The sequence below is a fragment of the Capra hircus genome, chromosome 14, assembly GCF_001704415.2.
Source record: "Capra hircus breed San Clemente chromosome 14, ASM170441v1, whole genome shotgun sequence".
Classification (NCBI taxonomy): domain Eukaryota; kingdom Metazoa; phylum Chordata; class Mammalia; order Artiodactyla; family Bovidae; genus Capra; species Capra hircus.
In genome coordinates this window covers 72,006,101-72,031,296 of record NC_030821.1, presented here as the reverse complement: position 1 = coordinate 72,031,296, position 25,196 = coordinate 72,006,101, and the positions used below count along the sequence as shown (strand labels likewise).

The window sequence follows — 25,196 nt, the reverse complement described above, 5'->3', positions numbered from 1 at the left end:
TCAAGGTGACTACACTGAATTGACCAATAAGCATCATCAAGAGAAGCATCATTCTTATATTTTTTTTAAAAATGTAGAAAAAATCAAATTCTTTCCCTAAGAACTAGCTATTTGCCTGCTCATCTTTTAGGTTTTACTTCATACTTATACCATGAGTCATTATTTGTGAACATCATTAACACAGATATGTCTTCCCGTGAATTATTACGAGGTTAAAATATTGACTGGGGCTGCAGTCGCTTCTAGGAAATAACCAGAAGAGTCCGTCCTCAACCCCAGTCAGACACGAACAGCACATCTGCTTGTGGAATTTAAATGCAGTTTCAACAGATCTAAGTTAACAACTTATGATGAACTAAAAAACACTCATCGTTCTTCCTCTAGTATTGGGAGGAAGGGGGACGTCAAATGGAAACCATGGTGCTCAAACAAGCCAAACGCAGTCAGACTGTCCCAGAGCATCATACACGTACGAAATGTCCCTTTCCCCTACCTGATATGGTCCAGGAAACAGCTGGGAAAGTCAGATCCGTTATTCCCACTCAGCACCCGTGCTGACCCCGTGTTCATGAGAGCCTCATTCCTGGACCATGAGAGAGTCAGAGCTCAGGAAGAGACAGGGAAGCCACTGTTGCTGGCCTGTGTACCCTTCACTGTGCTGCTTGTACCGAGACTCGTAATTGCTAAATGTTCAATTTTGTGTGATTCGGGAAGTTTGGATCCTTTCTCTGAAAACTCTCTGCTCTCTTTCCTTCTTGTTCTGTGACTTCATAATGCCATGGGATTTTGAGAGCAATCAAATGGGTACAGACACTCCAGTATATACTACCCCTGTCAGCAGATGTGTAAGATTTATCACATTTTATCATTGATAAAATTTTATCATTGTGTTAAATTCTTTTTCCTCCTTCTTCTCTAAAAGGAAAATGATGCATTGTGACAATATCTTAACATTAGGATGGTGCCTTCCAGCCTGGCACAATTCTTGGTGTCCAGCAGGTCCCCAGACAACAATTGTAGGGGAAAGATTCATTGTTTAGTTTATAAAATGCTTGTTTCAAGCAAGCAGAATATTGCTCCCCCTAACACTTTGTCAAGACATGGGAATCCTTCAGTCATCGCTCAGAGATTTCCAGAATTTCTTACCTGTCTCCTCTGCCCATACAGAAATTGTCTCTTCATGTCATAGGAGAGAGAAGACAACCAGTTGTTGGAATGCATAACAAGGCTGGAATGGTTTTTAGAAATTAAGCCCGGTATGCCCACTAGAGTTAATATTTACATGCACAGGTTGTATCCAGGTGTCCTTGGTATCATTTTCTAATTATGAGAACTTGAAAATTTTGCTTAAGCTCTATGAGCCTCAGTTTCTTCACCTGTTAAATGGAAATTAGGAATCCCATCTTGACCAGCTGCTTTGAAAAATCACAAGGGAAGACCATGTGTATAAAACTCAAAGTACCACCACCAAGTGGGTCTTTGATAATGCAATTTTTATTCTTTTTTCCTACTGGATACTCAGAATCCTAACCTTTCAACCAGAATGATATAGTGGGTCCTTCCATAAGGGAAACGGGCTGAGGATCTTCCTATAGAAGGCTGAAATCTACCTGGGCAGACTGACACCTGGGGGTCACTCTAATATTGCAGCCCTTGAGTGGTTCCCAACTGGCCTATTGTGCAGCTACTTTTAATACAAGATGGCAGGTATCATGCTGGGCTGTGAAGGTTGCCATGGAGGAATGAGGCCGTATCCAGAAGCACCTGAAGGATTTGCATAAAAGTTTCTCAGAGGAGAAGACACCTGAGCTAATGCTGTGAGAAGAGCAAGGCTTGGTCACATGCATGAGATTTGAGAGAAATAGGACACTGGAAAAGCAAAGCACTAGAGGAACAAGGTCTTCCCTGGTGGCTCAGATGGTAAAGCATCTGTTTACAATGTGGGAGACCCAGGTTCAATCCCTAGGTTGGGAAGATCCCCTGGAGAAGGAAATGGCAATCCACTCCAGGACTGTTGCCTGGAAAATCCCATGGACAGCAGAGCCTGGTAGGCTACAGCCCATGGGCTCGCAAGGAGTCGGACACGACTGAGCGACTTCATTTTCACTTTCACTTTCTAGAGGAACAAGAGAGCAGGGAAACAGCTGTGGGCGACAGCCAGTTTATAGTGCTGCTGCTGCTGCTAAGTCACTTCAGTCGTGTCTGACTCTGTGCGACCCCAGGGACTGCAGCCTACCAGGCTCCTCCGTCCATGGGATTCTCCAGGCAAGAACACGAGTGGGTTGCCACTGCCTTCTCTGCAGTTTATAGTGAGGCTGGAACATATGTCAGGATTTGGAAAGCAAAAGGGAACCTGATATATGACAGTCTTGAGAATTTTGCCATGCAGGAAGGAGAATATAATTTGAGAGACTAGAGAGCCATGGAAAGACTTCAAGTTAAGGAGTGACATGGTCAGATCTGAGTTTCAGAAATACTGGCTGAAAAATAACAGTGTGTATTCAGAGACTTCCCTTGTGGTCTAGGGATTAAGACTCCAAGATTCCACTGTGGGGGCCACAGGTTCAATCCCTGTTGGTGAACTAAGATCCCATGTGCCTCGTGGTGTGGCCAAAAAAACAAAAACCAGTAGTGTATATTCAGTGGGCACTGGGAACTAGAAGCAAACAGCTGCCAGAAAACTGTTCCAAAACTGTAAGAGAGAACTAAAACAGAAATAAGATAGGAGAAAGGTGGATAGATATGAGATTTATTGAGGAAATAGAATCTACAAATTTAGGATGACCAGACTGTGGAATATGGGGGAAGAGCAAAGCAGCAAAGATGAGACTAAGATTTCTGGCTTGAGAAATGGTGCCAGTGGTTCCCCCCAAGAATTGGAAAGAGAGTTTTGGGGAGGTGGTGATAGCTTATGGTGAATGATGTTGGATTCATGATCTCCAAAGACAATTTAGCTTCGGGAACAGGGACCAGGCTTGATCACTCAAGAGCTTTTGGGTAGCAGAATTTTATTAAAGTGAAAAGGGGACAGAGAAAGCTTCTGACATAGACATCAGAAGGGGCATGGAGAGTGTCCACTCACTAGTCTTAGCAAGGCCTTATATACTTTCACCAGATCCACTCCCACAACATACATCTTAAATTAACAAGATTACAACTAACAATAGAAAGGTCTTACCAGACCCTTGGGGGCTGCCCTTATGGCTCAGCTGGTAAAGAACCCACCTGCAATGCAAGAGACCTGGGTTCAATCCCTGGGTTGGAAAGATCCCCTGGAGAAGGGAAAGGCCTACCCACTCCAGTATTCTGGCCTAGAGAGTTCCATGGACTGTATAGCCCATGGGGTCGCAAAGAGTCGGACACAACTGAGTGACTTTCACTTTAGAACCTCCCTTGTAGGTCAGTTGGTAAAGAATCTGCCTGCAATGCAGGAGACCTGGGTTTGATGCCTGGGTCAGGAAGATCCCCTGGAGAAGGAAATGGCAACCCACTCCAGTATTCTTGCCTAAAGAATCTCATGGACAGAGGAGCCTGGCAGGCTATGGTCCATGGGGTCACAAGAGTCGGACACAACTTAGTAACTAAACCACCACTACCAGACCCACTCCCGCAATATACATCTTAAGATAACAAGATTAGTCAGAAGATTCTTGTTAAGGAGAAACATGTCCTGAAGCAGGACACATTGTTGTGATATAATCATTGGTACAGAGTTTAAGGGAAAACATATCCTTGAGCAAGATGAGCTGTTTTGTTGTGCAATCATCAGCTCTGGGTTTAAAGAAAAAAACATTTGTCCTTTTCTCCTCCTTGAGAACCCCAGATCCTTCTCTCCTCCTCGGGAACCCTGGACTTCTTATCAACCTACCTAGAAATTGACTGTCTCAGTGGTAGGGAAATGATGAGTTCCACTTGGGACCTGTTGAATTTGAGGATGGCCTGAGACCTCCAAATGGAGATGCTCAGCAAACATCCGTATAAAGAGACCTGCTGGAATCCATGACTGGGAGAATGACCAGCTACCTTCTCTGTTTCCAGTACTTTGTCTTCACGGGGGTGTTGGCCATGGTGACCTGTGCAGTTTTCCTCCGACTCAACTCTGTCCTTAAGCTGGCTGTGCTCCTGATCATGATTGCCATCTATGCCCTGCTGACCGAGACCATCTATGCAGGCCTCTTTCTGCGCTACGACAACCTGAACCACAGCGGAGAGTAAGTGCCCACCACTGTGCTCAAAAAGGGCTCAGCTTCTAGTGGGAAATGAAACCATTGGGGAAATGATTAAGGTAGAGTTATTGAAACTTAGAGACTGATTGAATATTGACATATTTCTCATGCACTCTCTGGCTGACGAGTTTAGGCAAAATTCCTAGTTTTCCATTTTATCATGTATACTCACTACAGATTAATTCATGGACTAAAGTTTGGACTAGCCCATAGCTCACATCTCCCCAGATGTAATAATTTACAATTCCTTCGACTGTAACAGCTCCAAGGTTTGTAAGGTCTGGTTGTCATTTTGCTGTAGCACTATTAATAATAGCAGACCCTGTGCATTGAGCAGTTGCTAAACTCCTTACATTGTGTTATTTTGAAATATGGAAAAATACAACAACAACAAAAATCTTAGCCTAGATTTCTTAGAGAACAGAGCCTGAGGCAAGCATGAAGTGCTAATCCAAACCCAAGACAGCAAAAGTGAGGGGAAAGGAAGTGAAGAAGGAAAGGATGGAAGGCAAACACAAGCCATATTATGCTGCCCAGATGAATCGTGAAGCTGGGGCTTTGGAGGATGTCTCGAAGTATCTCTGGGTAGGTGACAAGGTAGGGAAAGTGTCTCAGACAGGAGGGATGGATCTGTTGGTTCCTGCCCTCTCGTTTCTCCCATCAGTCTCAGTTCATACTCTGGATGTACTTCCTGGTGATGAACTTCAGCCATTTCTACAGCCCATTTCTACACAAGGCTGATTGGCCTTGAGAGGTGGGAAGAACAGAGGTCTCTCTGAGACCAGAGCACATGGCCAACAGTCTGAGAAACAGAGGAGGAAAAGACAGTCCAAGAAGCCTCAGAAAATGTGCCTGAGACTAATAATGGGAACACTTATGATCCAACTGCTGGAAATAAACAATGCATACAATTAGTCATGTTTTCTTCTGCATTTTTAAAAGGATAAAGCATTTCAGATATTGTTAAAGTTCCCTTCCCCAGCGTTGTTCTTTTATCCTCCTCCCAAGAGTCAACTTCTAAAGCAATTAGTGTGTATCCTTCCCATCTATGTGTTTTATATTGGGTAGGCCAAAAAGTTCGTTCTGATTTATTCAGTTTATGGAACTGAAAAAATTAGAACGAACTTTTTGGCTAACCCAGTATATATATATATATATATATATATATATATTTAACCCAGTATATATTTAGTTGTGTCTGTATTTTAAATTGTTTATAAAATTCTTATGCTATCATTGTAATATTGTAGTTTTTAGATACATCTAGGTTCATATCTACAGATTTAGCTCATTTTAGGTAGAACATACCAAGATATATTTATTCTTTAACCTATAAAAACTTTATTGATACTTCAGTGACCACCATTGAAACTATCTCTTTGGGTTCATATCTCAAAGCACACTTACTGGAATAGAGGGTATCTGCATTTTCAACTTTTTAAGATCTTGCTAAATGGCTCTCCAAGTTTGGAACAGTTTCTCTCTTACAAGCAGTGGTCCCTGTAATTCTTATTCAGTTCCTTAGTGAGAATTTTATCCCATTATTTTCATTAGTAGTTCCTTCATCATGGATAAGTTTGGGCAGTTTGTTGTTGTTAACTGGCCATTTTCGGTAAACTTCCAGGTCATGTCTTTTGCCTGGTTTTCTATTAGGTGTTTTTTCCTTTTTCTCACTATATTTGTAAAGGTTCTTTCTAAATTCTAAGTACTAATGTGTGCCTGTTATGTGAATGCAACATCCGCTTTATATCCATTACCTTATTTAACCCTCATGGCAACAGTCTGAGGAACACAGGCTCAGAGAGGTTCAACAGTTACCTCGATGCACATGGCCAGTAGGTGGCTGATCTAAATTCAAACTCGGGTCTTTCTGGCTCAAAAGCCCACCTTCGTAAATATTGCAAACATGTCTCTCACATCAAGAAGAATCTCTCACCAAATGCTCAGGGTTCAAAGAAAGTCAAAAGAGCTACAAATTAGATTAAACGGTTAGTGGCAACAGATATCCCATCAGTTCAGTTGCTCAGTCATGTCCAACTCTTTGCGGCCCCATGGACTGCAGCACGCCAGGCCTCCCTGTCCATCACCAACTCCCAGAGTTTACCCAGACTCATGTCCATTGAGTTTGTGATGCCATCCAACCTTCTCATCCTCTGTTGTCCCGTTCTCCTCCTGTCTTCAATCTTTCCCAGCATCATGGTCTTTTCAAAAGAGTCAGCTCTTCGCATCAGGTGGCCAAAATATTGGAGTTTCAGCTTCAACATCAGTCCTTCCAATGAACACCCAGGACTGATGTCACATGGCCAAGTAGAAATCAGCACAAAAGAGGGCAAAAATATATATGAACAAGGGAGGCCATTTTTGTAGTAAAAATAAAAATTAAATCACCTAAAATCTATTCATTCAGAGGAAATTTAAAAAGTATTAATGGAGCAAACCAGGGCTCTGGCATCAGATCCAGACTCTGTTGCATTGGAAAGTCCCTTCCCACCTCTGGACCTCATTTACTCATCAGTTAAGTGAAGTAACTGTACTCTAGCGTGGGGCTGTATGAGACTCTGATGTGCCTGGCGCATTGTAGGTGTTCAGGATCTGTTCACTCCTATCCCGTCCTTCCTTTTTAGGAGAAAGCTTTAGTTCTGAATTCTGTTTTGAGGTCTTAAGGAAAAACTTATTGTTAAATTGTTAAGTAGGATTCTAAGAGTGAGCATAATCCCAAGTTTGTTGCTGCTTTTCTCAGCTTCCTGACTCAAGGTTGATTGTCAATTAGTCTTGTATTGATTCACACTCTGCTATCAACAGAATTAAATTAATAAGAAATGGAAGAGTCCATTCAGCCTTCCCTCTCAGCCATGTTTATAAATCAACGGGTCAGTAGTCACTGTGGATCCATTTGGCAGTCACTGTCTGCTCCTGCTGTTGGAATTTAACCAATCCTGTAGGAGCTTGCATTGGTTCGGGGCATTTCTGCTGATTGTTCCTGGAGACTGGGTCCTTGGGAAAGTACAGAGAACCTAGCACAGGGCATCCTGGCTACATCCACACTGAGATGACCCCAATACTCAGACTCTCTATCTGCTCATGAGGCCCCCTCCATAACGATCCCCATCTCCATGGATGACACTGAGCCCAAAGCAGGGGAGGCACCCTCACTGCCAATATCTTATCGGTCCCTAGAAATTCATCCTCCTCAGCACCCCTAGTAAGGACGACTGCATCATGACAACTGCGAGTACAAGTTTGGGAGTCAAACCACCTGTCTTCAAATCCCAGCACCTTCATCAACCAGCTGTGTGATCTTGAGAAAATGAATTAAAAGTGACTTAACCTCTTTAAGCCTTGATCTTCTCATCTGTGAAGTGGGGGTGATAATAGTTCCTATGTTGTAGGAATGATATTGGAAACTTAGCTCAAGGTCTGGCATAGAATAAGCACTTGATGAATACAAATGATTATTACAGTAAGTCCCCTACATATGAACAAGTTCCCTTCTGAGAGAACATTCATAAGTCCAATTTGTTGGTAGGTCCAACAAATAGATACCCAGCTAACACAATAGGCTAAATAATCAGTTCAGTTCAATTCAGTTGCTCAGTCATATCCGACTCTTTGTGACCCCATCGACTGTTGCACACCAGGCCTCTCTGTCCATCACCAACTCCCAGAGTCTACCCAAACTCATGTCCACTGAGTCGGTGATGCCATCCAGCCATCTCATCCTCTGTCGTCCCCTTCTCCTCCTGCCCCCAATCCCTCCCAGCATCACAGTCTTTTCAAATGAGTCAGTTCTTCGCATCAGGTACCCAAAGTATTGGAGTTTCAGCTTCAACATCAGTCCCACCAATGAACACTCAAGACTGATCTCCTTTAGGGTGGACTGGTTGGATCTCCTTGCAGTCCACGGGACTCTCAAGAGTCTTCTCCAACACCACAGTTCAAAAGCATCAATTCTTCGGCACTCAGCTTTCTTTATAGTCCAACTCTCACATCCATACATGACTACTGGAAAAACCACAGCCTTGACTAGACAGAAGTTTGTTGGCAAATAATTTCATACTGTGATAGGTTTGTAATGTTTTTTCAAGCAAATAATACATAGAAAACAAACACAAAAATAAAGAAAATATGTTTAATCTTACAGTACAGTACCAGCTACATCACCACTGGTTTTACTCTTGCTTCCAGACATCCAGGGCATCAAATAAGGACAGTGTACTTCTGTATACTATCTGTCACTGGACAATAGAGGATGCATGCATGTACAGTGTAGCCAGACTTGTGAACTAACTTGCGTGATTGGACATGTGAATGCATCTTTGCATCCTTAAAAGTTCACAGCTTGAAGGTTCATGGGTAGGGGACTTACTGTGTTAGACATGACTCTTTCTATAGCACAAATCCTGCTATTCTTAGAAATATCCTTACTTTCATCTCTGGACTGCTATACCATACCTGATCTCTTAACCTGCCCTCTCAAGCCATCCTCCTCAAAGCTATCTGGTCAACTCATTATCCTTCTTAAAATCCTTAGGGTTTCCTTGTTACCTCTAAGGAGAGAAAAGTTCAACTTGTTTGTCAAGAATTTCAAAACCCTCCCTGGATTCCCACTGACTCCTCCAACCTTATCTCCTACAACTCCTCAGGTCACTGTTTGGATCTTGCATTGTAGCCATGGGAAACCATATGCTGTTTCCCACGTGAGCCTCTGCACTTTCTTCCCCTTGCCAACACATCATGCTCAAGACTGCCTCCTCCATGAAGCCCTCTCTGATCATTCCTCATTTTCTAATCTGTGCATATAATTTTTTATCATTGCACTTATCTCTGTTACAATCATTAATTTCCATGTCCTCCTCCTCTGTTAGAATAGGAGCTTTTAAGGGCAAGGGCCATTACCCATGTTCATAATTTTGGCATTTAGTGGAGTATCTGGCAGCAGGTGCCCAATTAAATGTTTGTTGAATGAAATGAAAGAGTGATTGATGGAAATAGTAGTTCATTTGGAATCATATTATACCATTAGTTCACAGTAAGCTAAGTTTCATCTACCTACACCCTATGATCTCCTGAGTGGCTCAGTAGTAAAGAATCCATCTGCCAATGCAGGAGATGCAAGAAATGTGAGTTTGATCTTGTGGGTGGGAAGATCCCCTGGAGAGGGCATGGCAACCCACTCCAGTACTGGGAAATTTCATGAACAGAGGAGCCTGGCAGGTTACAGTGCATAGGGTGGCAAAGAGTCGCACACAGCTGGGCAACTGAGCACACATTCACGCACCCGCAAACCATGCGCTCCCCATGCTGTCGGTAGAACTTGCTTCCCAACTGAAGTGTATAACCTTTGCTATGGCCTTTGGTAGGATCTGCAGATTCACAGATGAATAAGATACTGTAAGGAGTTTGCCTACAAAATCGCTTCAGTCGTGTCTGGCTCTTTGCGACCCTATGGATTATAGCCCTCCAGGCTCCTCTCTCCATGGGATTCTCTAGACAAGAATACTGGAGTGGGTTACCATGCCCTCCTCCAGAGGATCTTCCTGACCCAGGAATTGAACCCACTGCCTCTTCTCCTACATTTGCAGGCAGGTTCTTTACCACTGAGCCATCTGGGAAAAGGAGCTTAGAGGCAAGTAATTATAAGTAAGTGCATGTTAGAAAGCCATGGTAGCTTACTGAAAAAGCATCATTGAGGTATGGATTGATAGTCAGCCTTCACCATTCACTAGATTTGTGTCTCATTTAACATCTGAGCCTCAGTTTCTGCTTTATAGAATAGGGAGAATAATATTTTAAGTGTTGCTGTGACAATTAAAGTAGGCAATGTACACAAAGTGTTATTAGAGGTATGACATAAAATCAGTGCTAAGCAAATGCAGTCATTAGTATGGCAACAGAATAAAAGATAAATTCAAACTGGCTGGTTTATTTTGGCTTTCACAAGGGGAAATGGGAACTAATTGCAGCATTAAAATTTGGCATCAGATGCGCAATGGCTAATGCTCTGACTTGGTGCCTGTGATGTGAATTCTCATCCTGGGACACAAATCAGCTGTGTGACCTTGAGCAAGCATCTTATTCTTTCTGGGCCTTAGTCTTCAACAGGGAAATTAAAAGGCTTGCAAGGACCGTTATATGATGTATGGCACACATAATATGGAATTCGACGGGTCCATTAAATTCACATTGTGCAGTGTTTAATTACACAGAATTATTTTCATATACATACTAAGTGCAAAAATATGTTACAAAGCAGCCTGAACCCTATGATTCTAAATTTGTAAACATAAATATATTTTTGCATGAAGGGAACGGAAATGACATTGAGCTGGTTCCAAAATACTAATCATTGTTTTCTCTGGGTGATAGGCTGAAGAACAATTTTTATTTTTTTTTATTTGTGAATTTGTATTAGCTTCCGAATTCACTACAGCTAGTATGGGTACTCTGCAATGATTAATGCTCAAATTAAATATTAATTTTATGAGATATAGATAAGATGGTCTCTGAAGATTGTGGCAGCCCTGAGGATCACATTATTCTACATGCGCTTTCACTTAACTATGTCCTTTTCTCTGAGCATAGGGTGGAGGATACGATCAATCCAATACTTTTGTTAATACAAATAAATTAGTTCAAAATGTCCTTGGTTTGGTGTCTCTGCCACTTAATATGTGACAAAGTATTACAGTTTTGTACAAATTTCAGCCATTTGGCTCTCTTTGGAAGTTCTTCAAATAGTCATAGAAGTTACAAAGAAAAAAAGAATCCTTTCAACTCACGATTCTTTCTGGACGTTCTTTGGCCTGGCTAACTTACAGTGCATTCTGTAGTCTCTTCTCGGGCCATATTTTTTCCACCTGAAATACATCCTAGAGACCCAACAACCATTCATAATTTTCCTTTTCTTTTCTTCCAAATGTGATCTAGTCATCTCTCTGTTTTTAGTCAACCACTACTTTCATAATGATTTAAGATGTATTTATGTTTTCTCTTGAAGGTATGTTTTATGTGATAAGTTTCTGAGCTTTAAAAATTCTTCTGCATCACAAAGGAAAGCATATCAGAAGTGCCAGTCAGAGCAGGAGTTCAGGCTGTATTCATAAGGAGCTAAACACAGGACATGTCCCATTCAATCTATGCCACCTGAATGAGTGATTTTGCAAAATGCCACCACTAAGAGCAAGTTGATGTACTGGGAGCTTTAAGGGGTAAAGAGAGGGAGACATGGGCCACACGCCATGCCAAGCATGTATATTGCTAAGATTTGGTCAATTATTTCTCATAATTAAGGAGGTAAATGCAACTAGAGTCCTTCACAAGGTAACAAACTGAGGTTCAGAGGTATTAAGTAGCTTGTCCAAGGTCAAACCATTGGTCAGCAGCAGAGCTGAGACTGGAAGCTGGGTCTGCATGAGTGCAGCATTTTATTTTGTCAGGTGTCCACAAGCTTGAAAGACCAGACAATTGTGACATGAAAAAAGGATGGTGTTAGTATGTCCCTGTGCACAGCACTGTGGTGACTATGACTGAGTGAATGAATGAATCCTAGCCGCTAAAATTCTGGATGGCAATACATGACTTACAGTCCAGCTGTAGGCTGTACGGCTCAGCCAGATCTGAGCACTCTCTCCTGCTGAGTCTGCGTGTGGCGTCAGGCTGGATGTATGGTATTTATTTATCCTCCTTGCACTAGAGGCTTGTGAAGCAGCTGTCAGCTAAACAAGATCTGTCTCTCATACCTATAGACTCCTCTCCCCCCTTTTCTTCCCAAACTCTTCAGTTCAGTTCAATTCAGTCGCTCAGTTGTGTCCAACTCTTTACAACCCCATGGACGGCAGCACACCAGGCCTCCCTGTCCATCACCAACTCCCGGAGCTCACTCAAACTCATGTTCATCGAGTTGGTGATACTATCCAGCCATCCCATCCTCTGTCGTCCCCTTCTCTCGCCTTCAATCTTCCCCAGTGTCAAGATCTTTTCAAATGAGTCAGCTCTTCACATCGGGTGGCCAAGGTATTGGAGTTTCAGCTTCAACATCAGTTCTTCCAATGAATATTCAGGACTGATTTCCTTTAGGATTGACTCTTATCAACCTTCAATACTCAGCTCTTGAGTCTTGACTGAATATCCAGCCTAGGTTACTTTCTCTTCCCTTATATTCCCATGGCAGCCAGAGTGTATCCTTTCTATGGGCTATACCATGTTATGAAATCATCTGTCTAGTTCTTTCCTTTACTGAACTGTATTGAGGGCAAAGGCAAGGTATCTTCTTCAGCTCTGTATCCTATCATGTGCCTCATACACAGTAGATGGTCAATAATTATGTGCTTCATTGGGGCTACAGAAAAGAGATATAATAATGAGTTTCTCTATTATTAGCATGTATCTCCAAGGAAAAGCAGATGGAACTAGGAATTCGTGAATCTGCATCTTGTTGCAGCCTACAGAGTTCCTCGGAGCCCTGGGTCCCCATGTGCACAGTATCTCCCCAAGAGAAAGCACATTTCCATTCCTAAGTCTCTGTTCTGCCTGGAGAGCTGGACTGGGTCTGGCCCTGTGTAAGCTGGGAGGGGGTCTTTTAGAATAAGGTGAGGTGAAAAGCTGGGCTTGGCAGCTGAGTTCATGCTGTCATTTCCCTGAGCCCCATGCTCCTCCTGCTAGTCTCCAGGGAGAACAGAAAAGGGAAGGCTGGAGATGGCCTGGGGGCCACCATATTTATGCCCATTCTACTCTCTCTGAGCACTGTATCTCATCTCTGAAGGCCCTGTTGTGTCCTTTAACACATCAGAGTCAAGTTTCCTCTGAATGAGTTCTGAGTATGTGTATGCTGGTGGTTGGGAAGCTATAAAACAAAGGAGTAGTGTGATCTGGTGCTGTTGTTGTTCAGTCACTAAGTCGTGTCCGACTCTGCGACCCCAGGGACTGCAGCATGCCAAGTTCCTCTGTCCTTCACCATCTCCTGGAGTTTGCTCAGACTCATGTTCATTGAGTCAGTGATGCCATCAGACCACCTCGTCCTCTGTTGCCATCTTTTCTTCCTGCCCTAAATCTTTCTGGTTTTCATGGTATTAAAAAAACAAAACTCTAGCAGCCATGCAGAAAAGAGATTGTAAAGGAGAACAACAGTGCCCAAAATTGCAATAAGACCTTTTTATAAAAACCTAAGTGTGATTCTTAGATCACTTAGAACAGGCACTGCCACATAGCAAGTACGATGTGCCCGTCTCTTAAATGGGGCAACACTGAAGAAAGAGAATGTCTGTCTTCACATGGACCTTTGTGACAAGAAAGTGTAACAGCCCCTTGAAATTTAGAAAAAAAAAAAAGCTTTTTGCAATAGAAGACTTCATTATTAATGTGAATGCATTGTCTAGATGCTAGACTTTGGAGTCTTCCACCAGGTATGACCTACGTGACCTTGTGGCCTTGGGGGTCAACTGGTTTCTGATTAGCCTATGTGGAGGCCTTCAGAGAGCCCCTATCCTGTAGTGAGAGCTCAGAAAACAGCTGCTCCTTTCTTTTTATCCCACTCCAGTCTGAATCTCAGTCTCATAATGGGTCTCCTTGAAGTCGCTTCATAGTTGTCAATAACCACGCCACTATTTGCATTTCTCCTCCCAACAGGGATTTCCTGGGGACCAAGGAAGCGTCGCTGCTGCTGATGGCCATGTTCCTTCTAGCTGTGTTCTACCACGGACAGCAGGTAACCTGACGTCTTCCTCTGCCTGCCTGTGCTGACCTGGCATTTCCCGCTGCCATAAAACTGGCCTGGGGGGCCACCACTCATCTCTGCATAGATGACTTTTAGTAGCTTGCAGCAAGTGGCAATTCTTCTTTTTCTTCTTCTTTTATTTTCTTTTGTTTCATTTGTTTCTTTCCTTTTTTTTTTTTCCTTTTGGCCCCTTGGCTGAGCCATGCATGGCTTGTGGGATCTTAGTTTCCTGACCAGGGTTTGAACCTAGGCCCCAGTAATTAAAAGCACTGAGTCCTAATGATTGAACTGCCAGGGAATTCCCAGCAAGTTGTGATTCTTAACAAAGCAATTCCTAGTATGGAACACTTAATAAAAAAACTAAGATGGAGATGATTTGGATAGCAAGATGGTCTTCATTCCCTTTAGGTGTATCTCCTTCAATGAAATAATTATAAGGGGAAGGAAAAAAAACAGAGCTTTCAATTTCTGGCTGAGGCCAACTGGGATCTCTTCCAGTTCTGTTGCCTGGATAAAACTATTACTATGGAAGCTGACCTGATGGGACAGTGGTAGAGAATCTTCCTGTCAGTATAGAAGACCCAGGTTCGATCCCTTGGTTGGGAAGATTCCCCTGGAGAAGGAAATGGCAACCCAAGCAAATATTCTTGCCTGGGAGATCCCATGGCCCGAGGAGCCTGGCAGGTTATAGTCCATGGGGTCACAAAGGGTCTGACACAACCAAGCAACTAAACAATAACAATGGAAGTTGTGTAAATCAGGTTTGGGGATTTTTGTGTTTTGGCTTTTTTTTTTTAATTTTTATTTTCTATTGGAGTATGGTTGAGTTAAAATGTTATAACATTTCAAATGTTTCAAATGTACAGCAAAGTGATTCAGTTATATATGTATCTATTCTTTTTCAAAATTTTTCCCATTTAGGTTATTACAGAATATTGAGTTCAGGTAGTAAAGAATCTGCCTGCAACTCAGGTGATACAGGTTCAGTCTCTGGGTTGGAAAAGATCCTCTGGAGAGGGAAATGGCAACCCACTCCAGTATTCTTGCCTAGAGAATCCCATGGACAGAGGCGCCTGGTAGGCTACAGTCCATAGGATCTCAAAGCGTCAGACATGGCTGAGCAACTAACACACACACACAACACGCACAGAGTATGGAGCAAAGTTCCTGTGCTATACAATTGTTGTTTGTTTGCTAAGTCATGTCTGACCCTTTTGCAATTCCATGGACTGTATAGCCCGCCAGGCTCCTCTGTCCACGGACTTTTCCAGGCAAGGATACTGGAGTGGGTTGCTGTTTCCTTCTTCCTTGTTGGCTATCTATTTTAAATATAGGTATGTGTACATGTCAACTGGGTGGTGCTAGTGGTAAAGAACCCACCTGCCAATGCAGGAGACATGAGAGACGTGGGTTCGATTCCTGGGTGGGGAAGATCCTCTGGAGGAAAGCACGGCAACGGACTCCAAGGACTTCTTGCCTGGAGAATCCTATGGACAGAGGAGCCCGGAAAACTACAGTCCATAGGGTCACACAGAGTAGGATACAACTGAAACAACTTAGCATGCACGCACACAGGTACATGTCTATTCCAAACTCCCAGTCCGGCTTGAGGACCATCCTAACCAAGGTTCCAATCCCACCCTGCCTCCAAGAAGTTTGTAGCCTTCTCTCTGACTCTCTGTTTCCTCCTCTTTAAAATAAGACAGTAATTCCTGACTAGGGCTGTTTTGAAGAATCATTTGAAATGATTGTACGTAGCATTTTGAGCACTGCCTTTCAGAGATAGAGGAGGCACTTCATCACTGATTTGTCCTGAGTGGATAAAGTGCCTATAGTTTTGATGCCGCTTCCCCATCTGCCAGGATCTGGGGCGGGCACCGTGGATAGCCTCGTACAAAACCCCGTCCGTAGCCCCAAGGCTTCCTGTCTCCTGGAGGAGAGTGGACACTAAGTAATGCAGTGTGGGATGTGCTCTGAGTGGACCAGCCTTGTCCAAGGACCTCAAGAGTCAGAGAAGCAGGAAATTATTCTGCATGGAGCATCACACCAGGCCTCACCCAAGAGATGTCACCTGTCCTCCACAACTGGTAGGATTTCTCCATGCGGACATGGACCATGAATGCAGCAACACTCATCACTTTCTGCTAGAGCAAGGCCGTCTGCTTCACTGCTGTGCTCTGGATCCCAGTCCGTCTCTCTGTGTGCGTACTTCAAAAAAAAGAAAAGTAACCAGGAAAGGAAAAAAACAAGAAGACTATCAGCCAGAGCAGAAATAGAAACATACCACTGAGAAATCACCATGGAGACAGGGAGGTAATGAATCCTGAGAAACCAGGCATGAAACAGCCAAAAGCCCCAGGAAGCTAGAGATACATACAAAAAGTTATTTGTAATAAAGCCGGATGGTAACATGTTGTTTAGTCACTAAGTCACGTCTGACTCTTTTGTGACCCCATGGACTGTAGCCCACCAGGCTCCTCTGTCCATGGATTTCCCAGGCAAGAAGACTGGAGTAGGTTGCCAGGGGATCTTCCCAACCCAACAATCAAAACTGTGTCCCCTGCTGGGCAGGTATATTCTTCACCACTGAACCACCTGGGAAGCCTGATAGTAAAATGTACTCAGGGGGACAAAATCAATAAAACTAAACTTGGCAATCGAAGAAAAGAAGGCAAGAGTTAACATGGATAGCCTCCTACTATGTGTCTGGCACTTCACCTGTATTATCGAATCATCTCAACAACCTGAATGGTCATTACAACGGATCCTGTTTTACAGATGAAGGAAGTCAGGCTACTGAGCTAGAAAGTGAGAGAACTAGAATTCAACCCCAAATCTGTCTCCAGAGCCCACCTTTCCACTTTCGCGATCAAGGGAAATACAAAAAGCACTGTGTGTCTTCACAACACCAAGGGCATTCAGTCCTGCAATATGACCTTACCTTGCTTTTCAGTTTCAGCTGGAACACTAAGCCAAAGGTCAAAGTCTGGCCGCCGGCAGTATCCCCCTACTTAGGTCTTTCTGGTTTTCCCTGAGAGCTGGGATCATGTCCTCCACGTCCTAATGGCTTCTAGTTACAGGGGAGAAATTCTTCATCTGACATGCAAATGACAAGCCATTTGAGGGCTGTGAAAACAGAATCAGACAAGGCAATCCTATAGAAAAGTGTAGGTATACTCCATCACATGGGTTTTAAACTGACAAGTGAGAAATTCTCAGAAATGGCTAAGAGAAAGTTCAGAATTGGAGGGGGGAGGTCCTCATTTTAGAATAGGAAAGCTGTTTCTATCTTCCCTGTCGCCTTAAGGATTACTCTGTGCCTCTTAGTGCCTCCTCAAAGCTCTTCTGAAATTCTGATTCAGTTTATTCTATTCTCCATTTGTCCTGCAAAAGCAGATAACCTTATCTCATGAAGAATATGAATAAAGTAAGAGCAAGTAAGTGAATAATGAGGGCCTGAGTACTTAAGTGATATCTGATTATTTTCTTTTTTATTTTTAACCTTCAAAAGGCTTTTTAAGAGATTTTTTTTAATGTGGACAATTTTTAAAGTCTTTATTGAATTTGCTACAATACTGTTTCTGTTTCATGCTTTGGTTTTTTTGGCTGCAAGTCATGTGGGATCTTAGTTCCCCGACCAGGGATTAAACCCGCACCCCTTGCATTGGAAAGCAGTCTTAACCCATGGACCACCAAGGAAGTCCCTCAAAAGGTTTTAAAATGACACAGCTGCGTCCCATAACTGTAGCAGTTACAGATGTACCCTTTGGAGTGGGGTAGATATTATTCAAATCCCAACTCTGCCATTCAATAGATAAGTGACATTCAGTCATTTATCTAACTTTCTGTATCTCCGTTTCCTCACCTATAAAGTGGGTATGATAGTAACAGTTTCTGTTTTTTTGTAGTATTAAAAAAACTGTAATATTGTAGTATTTGTAGTATTTTTTTGCAGGTTTTTTTGTAGTATTATATGAGAATATAATTATAATGCACCTCTCCCAGTGATTTGCACTTGGAGTAAGTGCTCAAACATCGTGAGCTATTAATTTTTACTTTGGAAGCAAGAGTCTGAGACAAACAGAGAAAGTGTTATTATCCATCTGGTCGCAAGGCAGCAGCAGAGACTCAAGTCACTTGAGGTCACAAAGTCACAAAGGAGAACCAAACAAAAACAGGGATGCAAATGCTCCAACTTCTTGGTCCACGCCCTCTCCACCACGTGGTGCTGCCTGTCTGTTAGAGGATACCTTTCTGCAGAACTGCATCACCTCAAGCATCATTTCATGACGCCCATCAGAGTCCTGTTCATCCGGATCAAGGCCGTCCACTCCTGGGTCTGCTACCTGCTCCCACTGTGTTCCCTGGTGACTCAGAGGCCCTCTATTTTTATTAAAGCCTGAATAATCCCCACTGATGCCTGGTACACAGCAGCATCCCAGTGGGAGCATGTGTAATTGTACATCTCCAGAGTGATGGAGGCGGTTATGTAAGCGAATAATTGGGAACTCTCATCCTGCACATATGTGAAAGCAATACGCCAAACACTTCCTCCTCCTCTGAGGCAGGTGAACATCCTGAATGTTGGACAGAAGAGAGCAGACAGCCAGGTGCCTCCCACCTCGTGCCTGATTCATTGCAGCCCTGAGGTTTGGGCTTTGCCTCAGCTCTCCCTTCAGAGCAAAGGACATCACACCTGTTCACAGAGATAGAGATTAATGAGGTCAGGTCTCTAGTCACTTACTTCCGGGTCTGATAAAGATAGGCACTAGGATTGTGCAGCTTAGAAAGACCCAAGCCTTAGGACCAAATTATTAAATTTGCATCCCAACAAAGGTCCGTCTAGTCAAGGCTATGGTTTTTCCAGTGGTCATGTATGGATGTGAGAGTTGGACTGTGAAGAAAGCTGAGCACCAAAGAATTGATGTTTTTGAACTATGGTGTTGGAGAAGACTCTTGAGAGTCCCTTGGACTACAAGGAGATCCAACCAGTCCCTTCTAAAGGAGATCAGCCCTGGGTGTTCTTTGGAAGGAATGATGCTAAAGCTGAAACTCCAGTACTTAGCCCACCTCATGCGAAGAGTTGACTCATTGGAAAAGACTCTGATGGTGGGAGGTATTGGGGGCAGGAGGAAAAGGGGACGACAGAGGATGAGATGGCTGGATGGCATCACTGACTCGATGGACATGAGTTTGAGTGAACTCCGGGAGTTGGTGATGGACAGGGAGACCTGGCGTGCTGTGATTCATGGGGTTGCAAAGAGTTGGACACGACTGAGCTACTGAACTGAACTGAACTGAACTGAGGCTCTTGGAAGAATAGATGACCTTGAGATGCTCAACCTCCCAAACCTGCCATTTCTTTACCTGCAAAAGGAAAAATCTAATAGTTATCTATCAAGGGTTGGAGAACCGCTGAATGAAGTCATGTTCATAGAGTGAAGGGGTTAAAAGCCACAGCTTGGAGTCCAAATGCCCTGAGTTCAAAGCCCAGCCTCTATTTGTGAAACCTTGGGCACCGGACTTTACCTTCCTGCGCCTCCGTTTCCTCAATTATAAAATGGGCATAAAAAAGTACCTGCTTTGTTGAGCCATGGTGTAATTAAAAGACTTTCAGTATGTTTGAAATGCTAAGTACAGTGCCCAGTTCAAGACAAGGATTCAGCCCGTGTTAATTATCATTCTGTGTTAAGAGCCTGGCACAAAACATATAAACAATGTTTGTTAGTTCCTTTGGTACTCTTTTCTTTTTTCTTTTATAAACTCAGAAATTTATTTCTCCCAGTGGAGGATAGGAAGTCCAAGACCAAGGTGCTGGCAGATTCAGTGTCTGGTGAGGAGGGCCCACGTCCTGGTTCATAGGCTTCTCACTACATCCTCACATGGCAGGAGGCACAGGGACATCTCTGGGATCTCTTCTATAGACCTTGATCTCATTCATGAAAGTTCAAACCTCATGACCTAAACACCTCCCGAAGGCCCCACCTCTGAATACCATCACTTTGAAGGTTAAGATTTCAAAATATGAATTTTGAGGGCACACAAACCCTTGGTACTGTTTTCATGTAGCCAGTTCCTAAATGGTTTGGGAAGGGAAATCAGAATACAGAAAGCTGGAAAGGATTATTCATTGTATCTTGCAACTCAGATACAATGCAAGTGAAAGTATTAGTCGCTCAGTCATGTCCAACTCTTTGTGACCCCATGGACTGTGGCCCACCAGATTCCTCTGTCCATGGAATTCTCCAGGCAAGAATACTGTGGGTAGTCAGTCCCTTCTCCAGGGAATCTTCCCAACCCAGAGACTGAACCCAGGTCTCCCACATCGCAAGCAGATTCCTTACTGTCTGAGCCACCAAGGAAGCCCCTCAGATACAATCAATTCAGTTCAGTTGCTATCATGTCCAACTCTTTGCTACCCCATGGACTGCAGCACACCAGGCTTCCCTGTCCATCACCAACCCTGAGCTTGCTCAAACTCATGTCCATCGAGTTGGTGATGCCATCCAGCCATCTTATCCTCTTTCGTTCCCTTCTTCTCCTGCCTTCAATTTTTCTCAGCATCAGGGTCTTTTCTGATGACTCAGTTCTCTGCATCAGGTGGCCAAAGCATTGGAGCTTCAGCTTCAGCTTCAGAATCAGTCCTTCCAATGAATATTCAGGAATTTCCTTTAGTACTTGACTGGTTTGATCTCCTTGCTGTCCAAGGGACTCTCAAGAGTCTTTTCCAAAACCACAATAATCTAACAATAATACCATAGATACCACCACCTACCAGGTGATTGTTGTAAACACTTTGAAGATTCTTGTTGAGCTCTTTTTAGCCTTAGAATATTTCTCTCTATGAACATGCCTGCAAATTATTGTGTTAAAAGATATGTGGAATAATTCCTCTCTGTGTGGTTATACCTGTAGGTTTGCTTGTTTGTTTAAGCTTTTAAAAATTCCATCCAGTTTCATAATTAAGTAAAATATTTCCATGGTTCAAAAGTCAGGATTATAAAACAAGATATAATTTTTAAAGTTTAAATGTATCCCTATTCCTTCACCCCACCTTCCTCGTCTCATTGTAATGATTTTTTATATTTTTGTACTTCGATTTTTAATAAATAAAGAAATATATATATATGTGGAGAGAGAAATATATAGATATTCCCTTTCCTTAGATTGATAATGGCAAACTGTGCATGTATTTCTCTGCCTTAGATACCAACCCATCAAAGTACATATAGAGAAATATTCTTCATTTCTTTTTATGGCTGTATATAAGTTTATTCAACCAAAATGAGCACTTGGATTGTTTCCAACTTTTGCTATTAGAAATTCTGCTGAAAGAATAACCTTGCACCTCTGCCTTTTCATATTTTTGTCATCCACTGAGACTTGCACATAAGACAAAGAAAAAAAGTAGCTGAACTTTTTTAAGCCCTTGAATTCAGGGCGTCTAACCATGTGTTTAATGGTGCAACATATTGTTCATTTCAACAGTTACAGACTTTGAAATGATGACGTTACTAAAAGCCCTCATAAATATGATTTCTGAGATTTTTTAGAAAAGGAAACTGTCCTCTTTCCAAAGAAAAGAAATGCTAAGATGGGACAGAAGTTGGCAAAGGGTGGATACATGTATATGTATGGCAGAGTCCCTTTGCTGTTCACCTGAAACTATCAAAACATTGTTAATCAGCTATACCACAGTACAAAAGATAAAGTTTTTAAGAAAGAGTAACAATTTTTAAAAATTAAAAATCAAACAGGATTCTAGGAGAAGAGGGAACTAATAGGTATTAAATACCTACTGTGACTCATATGTTCTACCTACAACTTCCTAAACGATTCCTGATCCAGGGATTGAACCCACGTCTCCAGCACTGCAGGTGGATTCTTTACCACTGAGCCACTAGGACATCCTTGTTGTATAGATTAAAGGCATTAATATATGTATATTCCCTAGAAAAGTTCCTGGCACCATCTAATAAGCACAGCCTACGTGTTAGCTGGTTTTACTACTGTAATTTATTTGTTGGGTCAAGAAATATTAATGGAACACCAGCCCTGTGCCAGGAACGTTGCTATACGGTAAGGATGTGATATTGAACTGGGGGAAGAACCTTGACCTCACAGCACCTGCAAAGCACAGTGGAGGAAAGAATCAATGACAAAATCCTAGGTGCCCCAGTGCTAGGAAGGGGAGGTACACAGCCCTGTAAAATCTACTTATCTTCTGATCGCTTGGTGTCAGGCAAGAAGCCTCCCAAAATGTTCAGCTTGGGCTCTGTTTCACCTGTGGAGGGTTCCGGAGAACCTTGTCCACCTCCCACAAACGTGTGTCTGAACCCGTTCCTTCCCTTCTGTCCCCTGAACCGCAGCTGGAGTACACGGCCCGCCTGGACTTCCTGTGGCGAGTCCAGGCCAAAGAGGAGATCAACGAGATGAAGGAGCTGAGGGAGCACAATGAGAACATGCTGAGGAACATCCTGCCCAGCCACGTGGCCCGCCACTTCCTGGAGAAGGACCGGGACAATGAGGTGAGCCCAGGCTTGTCCGGCCCCCGAGGACGGGCAGCCGTGGGAGGGCTGCGGTAGGACACACTGACCCCAAGCGCTCGGAGGGTCCCGCTGTCCTCACCTGGAGACCAGGCCCACTCCCCAGCACTCTGAAACACGCATGTGGCCTCCCCAGCTTCTGGTACCTCATCTGTAAGATGCATGTAATAAGTTCGCTAGTGCAAGACTGAGTTGGGATTTTAAAGTTTTACATAGGTGTGCATATATATATATATACAGAAATCCAACAATTCCACTTTGGGGTTAAGTAACCAACAGGATGGAAACTAGAGTCACAAGAAGACAGCTGCACAGTCACATTCATAGCAACATTATTTATAATAGTGGAATGTTGGGATCATACAAGACTCCGTCAAAAGATAAATGGACAAGGGAAACGGGGTCTGTATGTACAGCGGAATGTTGTGTGAATACATATAATGGAATGCTGTTCAGTCTTCGGAAGGAAGTAAATTCTGACACATGCTGCCACGTGGATGAAGCCTGAACACTACAGCGAGTGAAGTAAGCCTTAGCCTTTAACTACAAAAGGACAGCCTTGTCTGAGCAAAGCAAACTAAACCTTCCTGTTGTCTGAGTCACAACAAACACTCAAAAAATATTTCTCAGGCACAGACTGTGCAATAAACATCTAAAAGGCCCTGGGACGCTTCTGGGGGATTACCTAGACAAGGGCTTGCCATCATGTAGCTTATATTCAAATGGGGGCAGAGAGATAACATCCCGGTAGAGAAGACACTGACGGCGCTGCTCTGATGGGTGAGCAAAGGTTACCTGCTAGTAGCTGCTGGCAAGGGCAGGTGTGATCAGGGGAGATGCCCTCACCTGGCCTGCAACAGAGTGATGGGAAGGACCAAGTCATCCTAAGAGAGTGGGGAGGAGGCAGGGCAATTCAGGAGAGAGAGAACAGCACAAGCAGAGACAAGGTGAGGATGAGCTTGTGGTGCCCGTGGAACAGGAAGGTCGGGCTAGAGGATTGTCTCAGTCCCCCAAGGCTGTTATAATAAATACCGCATGACTTAAAGCAACAGAAATGTCTTCTCTCACAGTTCTGGCAGCCAGAAATCTGAAATCAGAGCAGTAACATGACCATGCCCTCTCTGAAGTCTCTAGGAAGAATTCTTCCTCCTCTTCCAGCTTCTGGTGGCCTCAAGCACTCCTTGGCTTGTGGCCACATCAGTCTAGTCTCTGCCTTAGTCACATGACCTTCCCCCTCCTTATAAGGGCCTGTGTCCTCTTTTCATATGAGGACACCAGTCCTTAGATTTAGGACTCTCTCTCTCCAGTATGACCTCATCTTAGCTTAATCACATTTGCAAAGACCTCGTTTCCAAATAAGGGCTCATTCTGAGGTTGTGGAAAGAAAGAAAGGGAAAGTGAAAATCGCTCAGTCATGTCTGACTCTTTGCAACCCCATGGACTATACAGTCCATGGAATCCTCCAGGCCAGAATACTGAAGTGGGTAGCCTTTCCCTTCTCCAGGGGATCTTCCCAACCCACGGATCGAACCCAGGTCTCCCACACAGCAGGCAGATTCTTTACCAGTTGAGCCACATGGGAAGCCTGGGTTGTGAGGGGGACATGAATCTGGAACACTTCCCATTCCAAGGATGAAGAGTAATGAGTAATGTGAGAAGGTCTGGGGCCAGGGCCTGATAGTTGGGTCTCATGGAGTATGGTAGGGTTCGGGGCACCCTTTTGAGTGCTGTGTGAGCCTTTGGAAAGTGTTACCTAATCTGACCAAATGCTATAGAGTGTGGATTGTTCAGTTCAGTTCAGTCTCTCAGTCGTGTCCAACTCTTTGTGACCCCATGAACTGCAGCACACCAGGCCTCCCTGTCTATCACCAACTCCCGGCATTTACCCAAACTCATGTCCATCGAGTCAGTGATGCCATCCAGCCATCTCACCCTCTGTTGTCCCCTTCTCCTCCTGCCCCCAATCCCTCCCAGCATCAGAGTCTTTTCCAATGAGTCAGCTCTTTGCATGAGGTGGCCAAAGTACTGGAGTTTCAGCTTTAGCATCAGTCCTTCCAAAGAACACCCAGGACTGATCTCCTTTAGAATGGACTAGTTGGATCTCCTTGCAGTCCAAGGGACTCTCAAGAGTCTTCTCCAACACCACAGTTCAAAAGCATCAATTCTTAGGCACTCAGCTTTCTTCATAGTCCAACTTTCACATCCCTACATGACCACTGGAAAAAACATAGCCTTGACTAGACGGACCTTTGTTGGCAAAGTATGTCTCTGCTTTTTAATATGTTATCTAGATTGGTCGTAACTTTCCTTCCAAGGAGTAAGAGTCTTTTAATTTCATGGCTGCAATCATCATCTGCAGTGATATTGGAGAAAGCAAAGGAGAAAAGGGAAGATATAAGCATCTGAATGCAGAGTTCCAAAGAATAGCAAGGAGAGATAAGAAAGCCTTCCTCAGTAATCAATGCAAAGAAATAGAGGAAAACAACAGAATGCGAAAGACTAGAGATCTCTTCAAGAAAATTAGAGACACCAAGGGAACATTCCATGCAAAGATGGGCTCGACAAAGGACAGAAATGGTATGGACCTAACAGAAGCAGAAGATATTAAGAAGAGGTGGCAAGAATACACAGAAGAACTGTACAAAAAAAAGATCTTCATGATCCAGATAATCATGATGGTGTGATCACTCACCTAGAGCCAGACATCCTGGA

General features: G+C 43.4%; 1 protein-coding gene across 2 annotated transcripts in view; it reads left to right on the top strand.

Annotated features, from left to right (window-relative positions):
• Nucleotides 1-25,196, top strand: part of ADCY8 (adenylate cyclase 8) — a 235,353-nt gene that overhangs the window by 193,916 nt on the left and 16,241 nt on the right. For both annotated transcript variants that reach the window (XM_018058572.1, XM_018058573.1), the window contains 3 exons: nt 4,039-4,211; nt 13,851-13,929; nt 22,308-22,466. In XM_018058572.1, the coding sequence (XP_017914061.1) occupies nt 4,039-4,211; nt 13,851-13,929; nt 22,308-22,466 (411 nt within the window). The remainder of the gene's footprint in view (nt 1-4,038; nt 4,212-13,850; nt 13,930-22,307; nt 22,467-25,196) is intronic.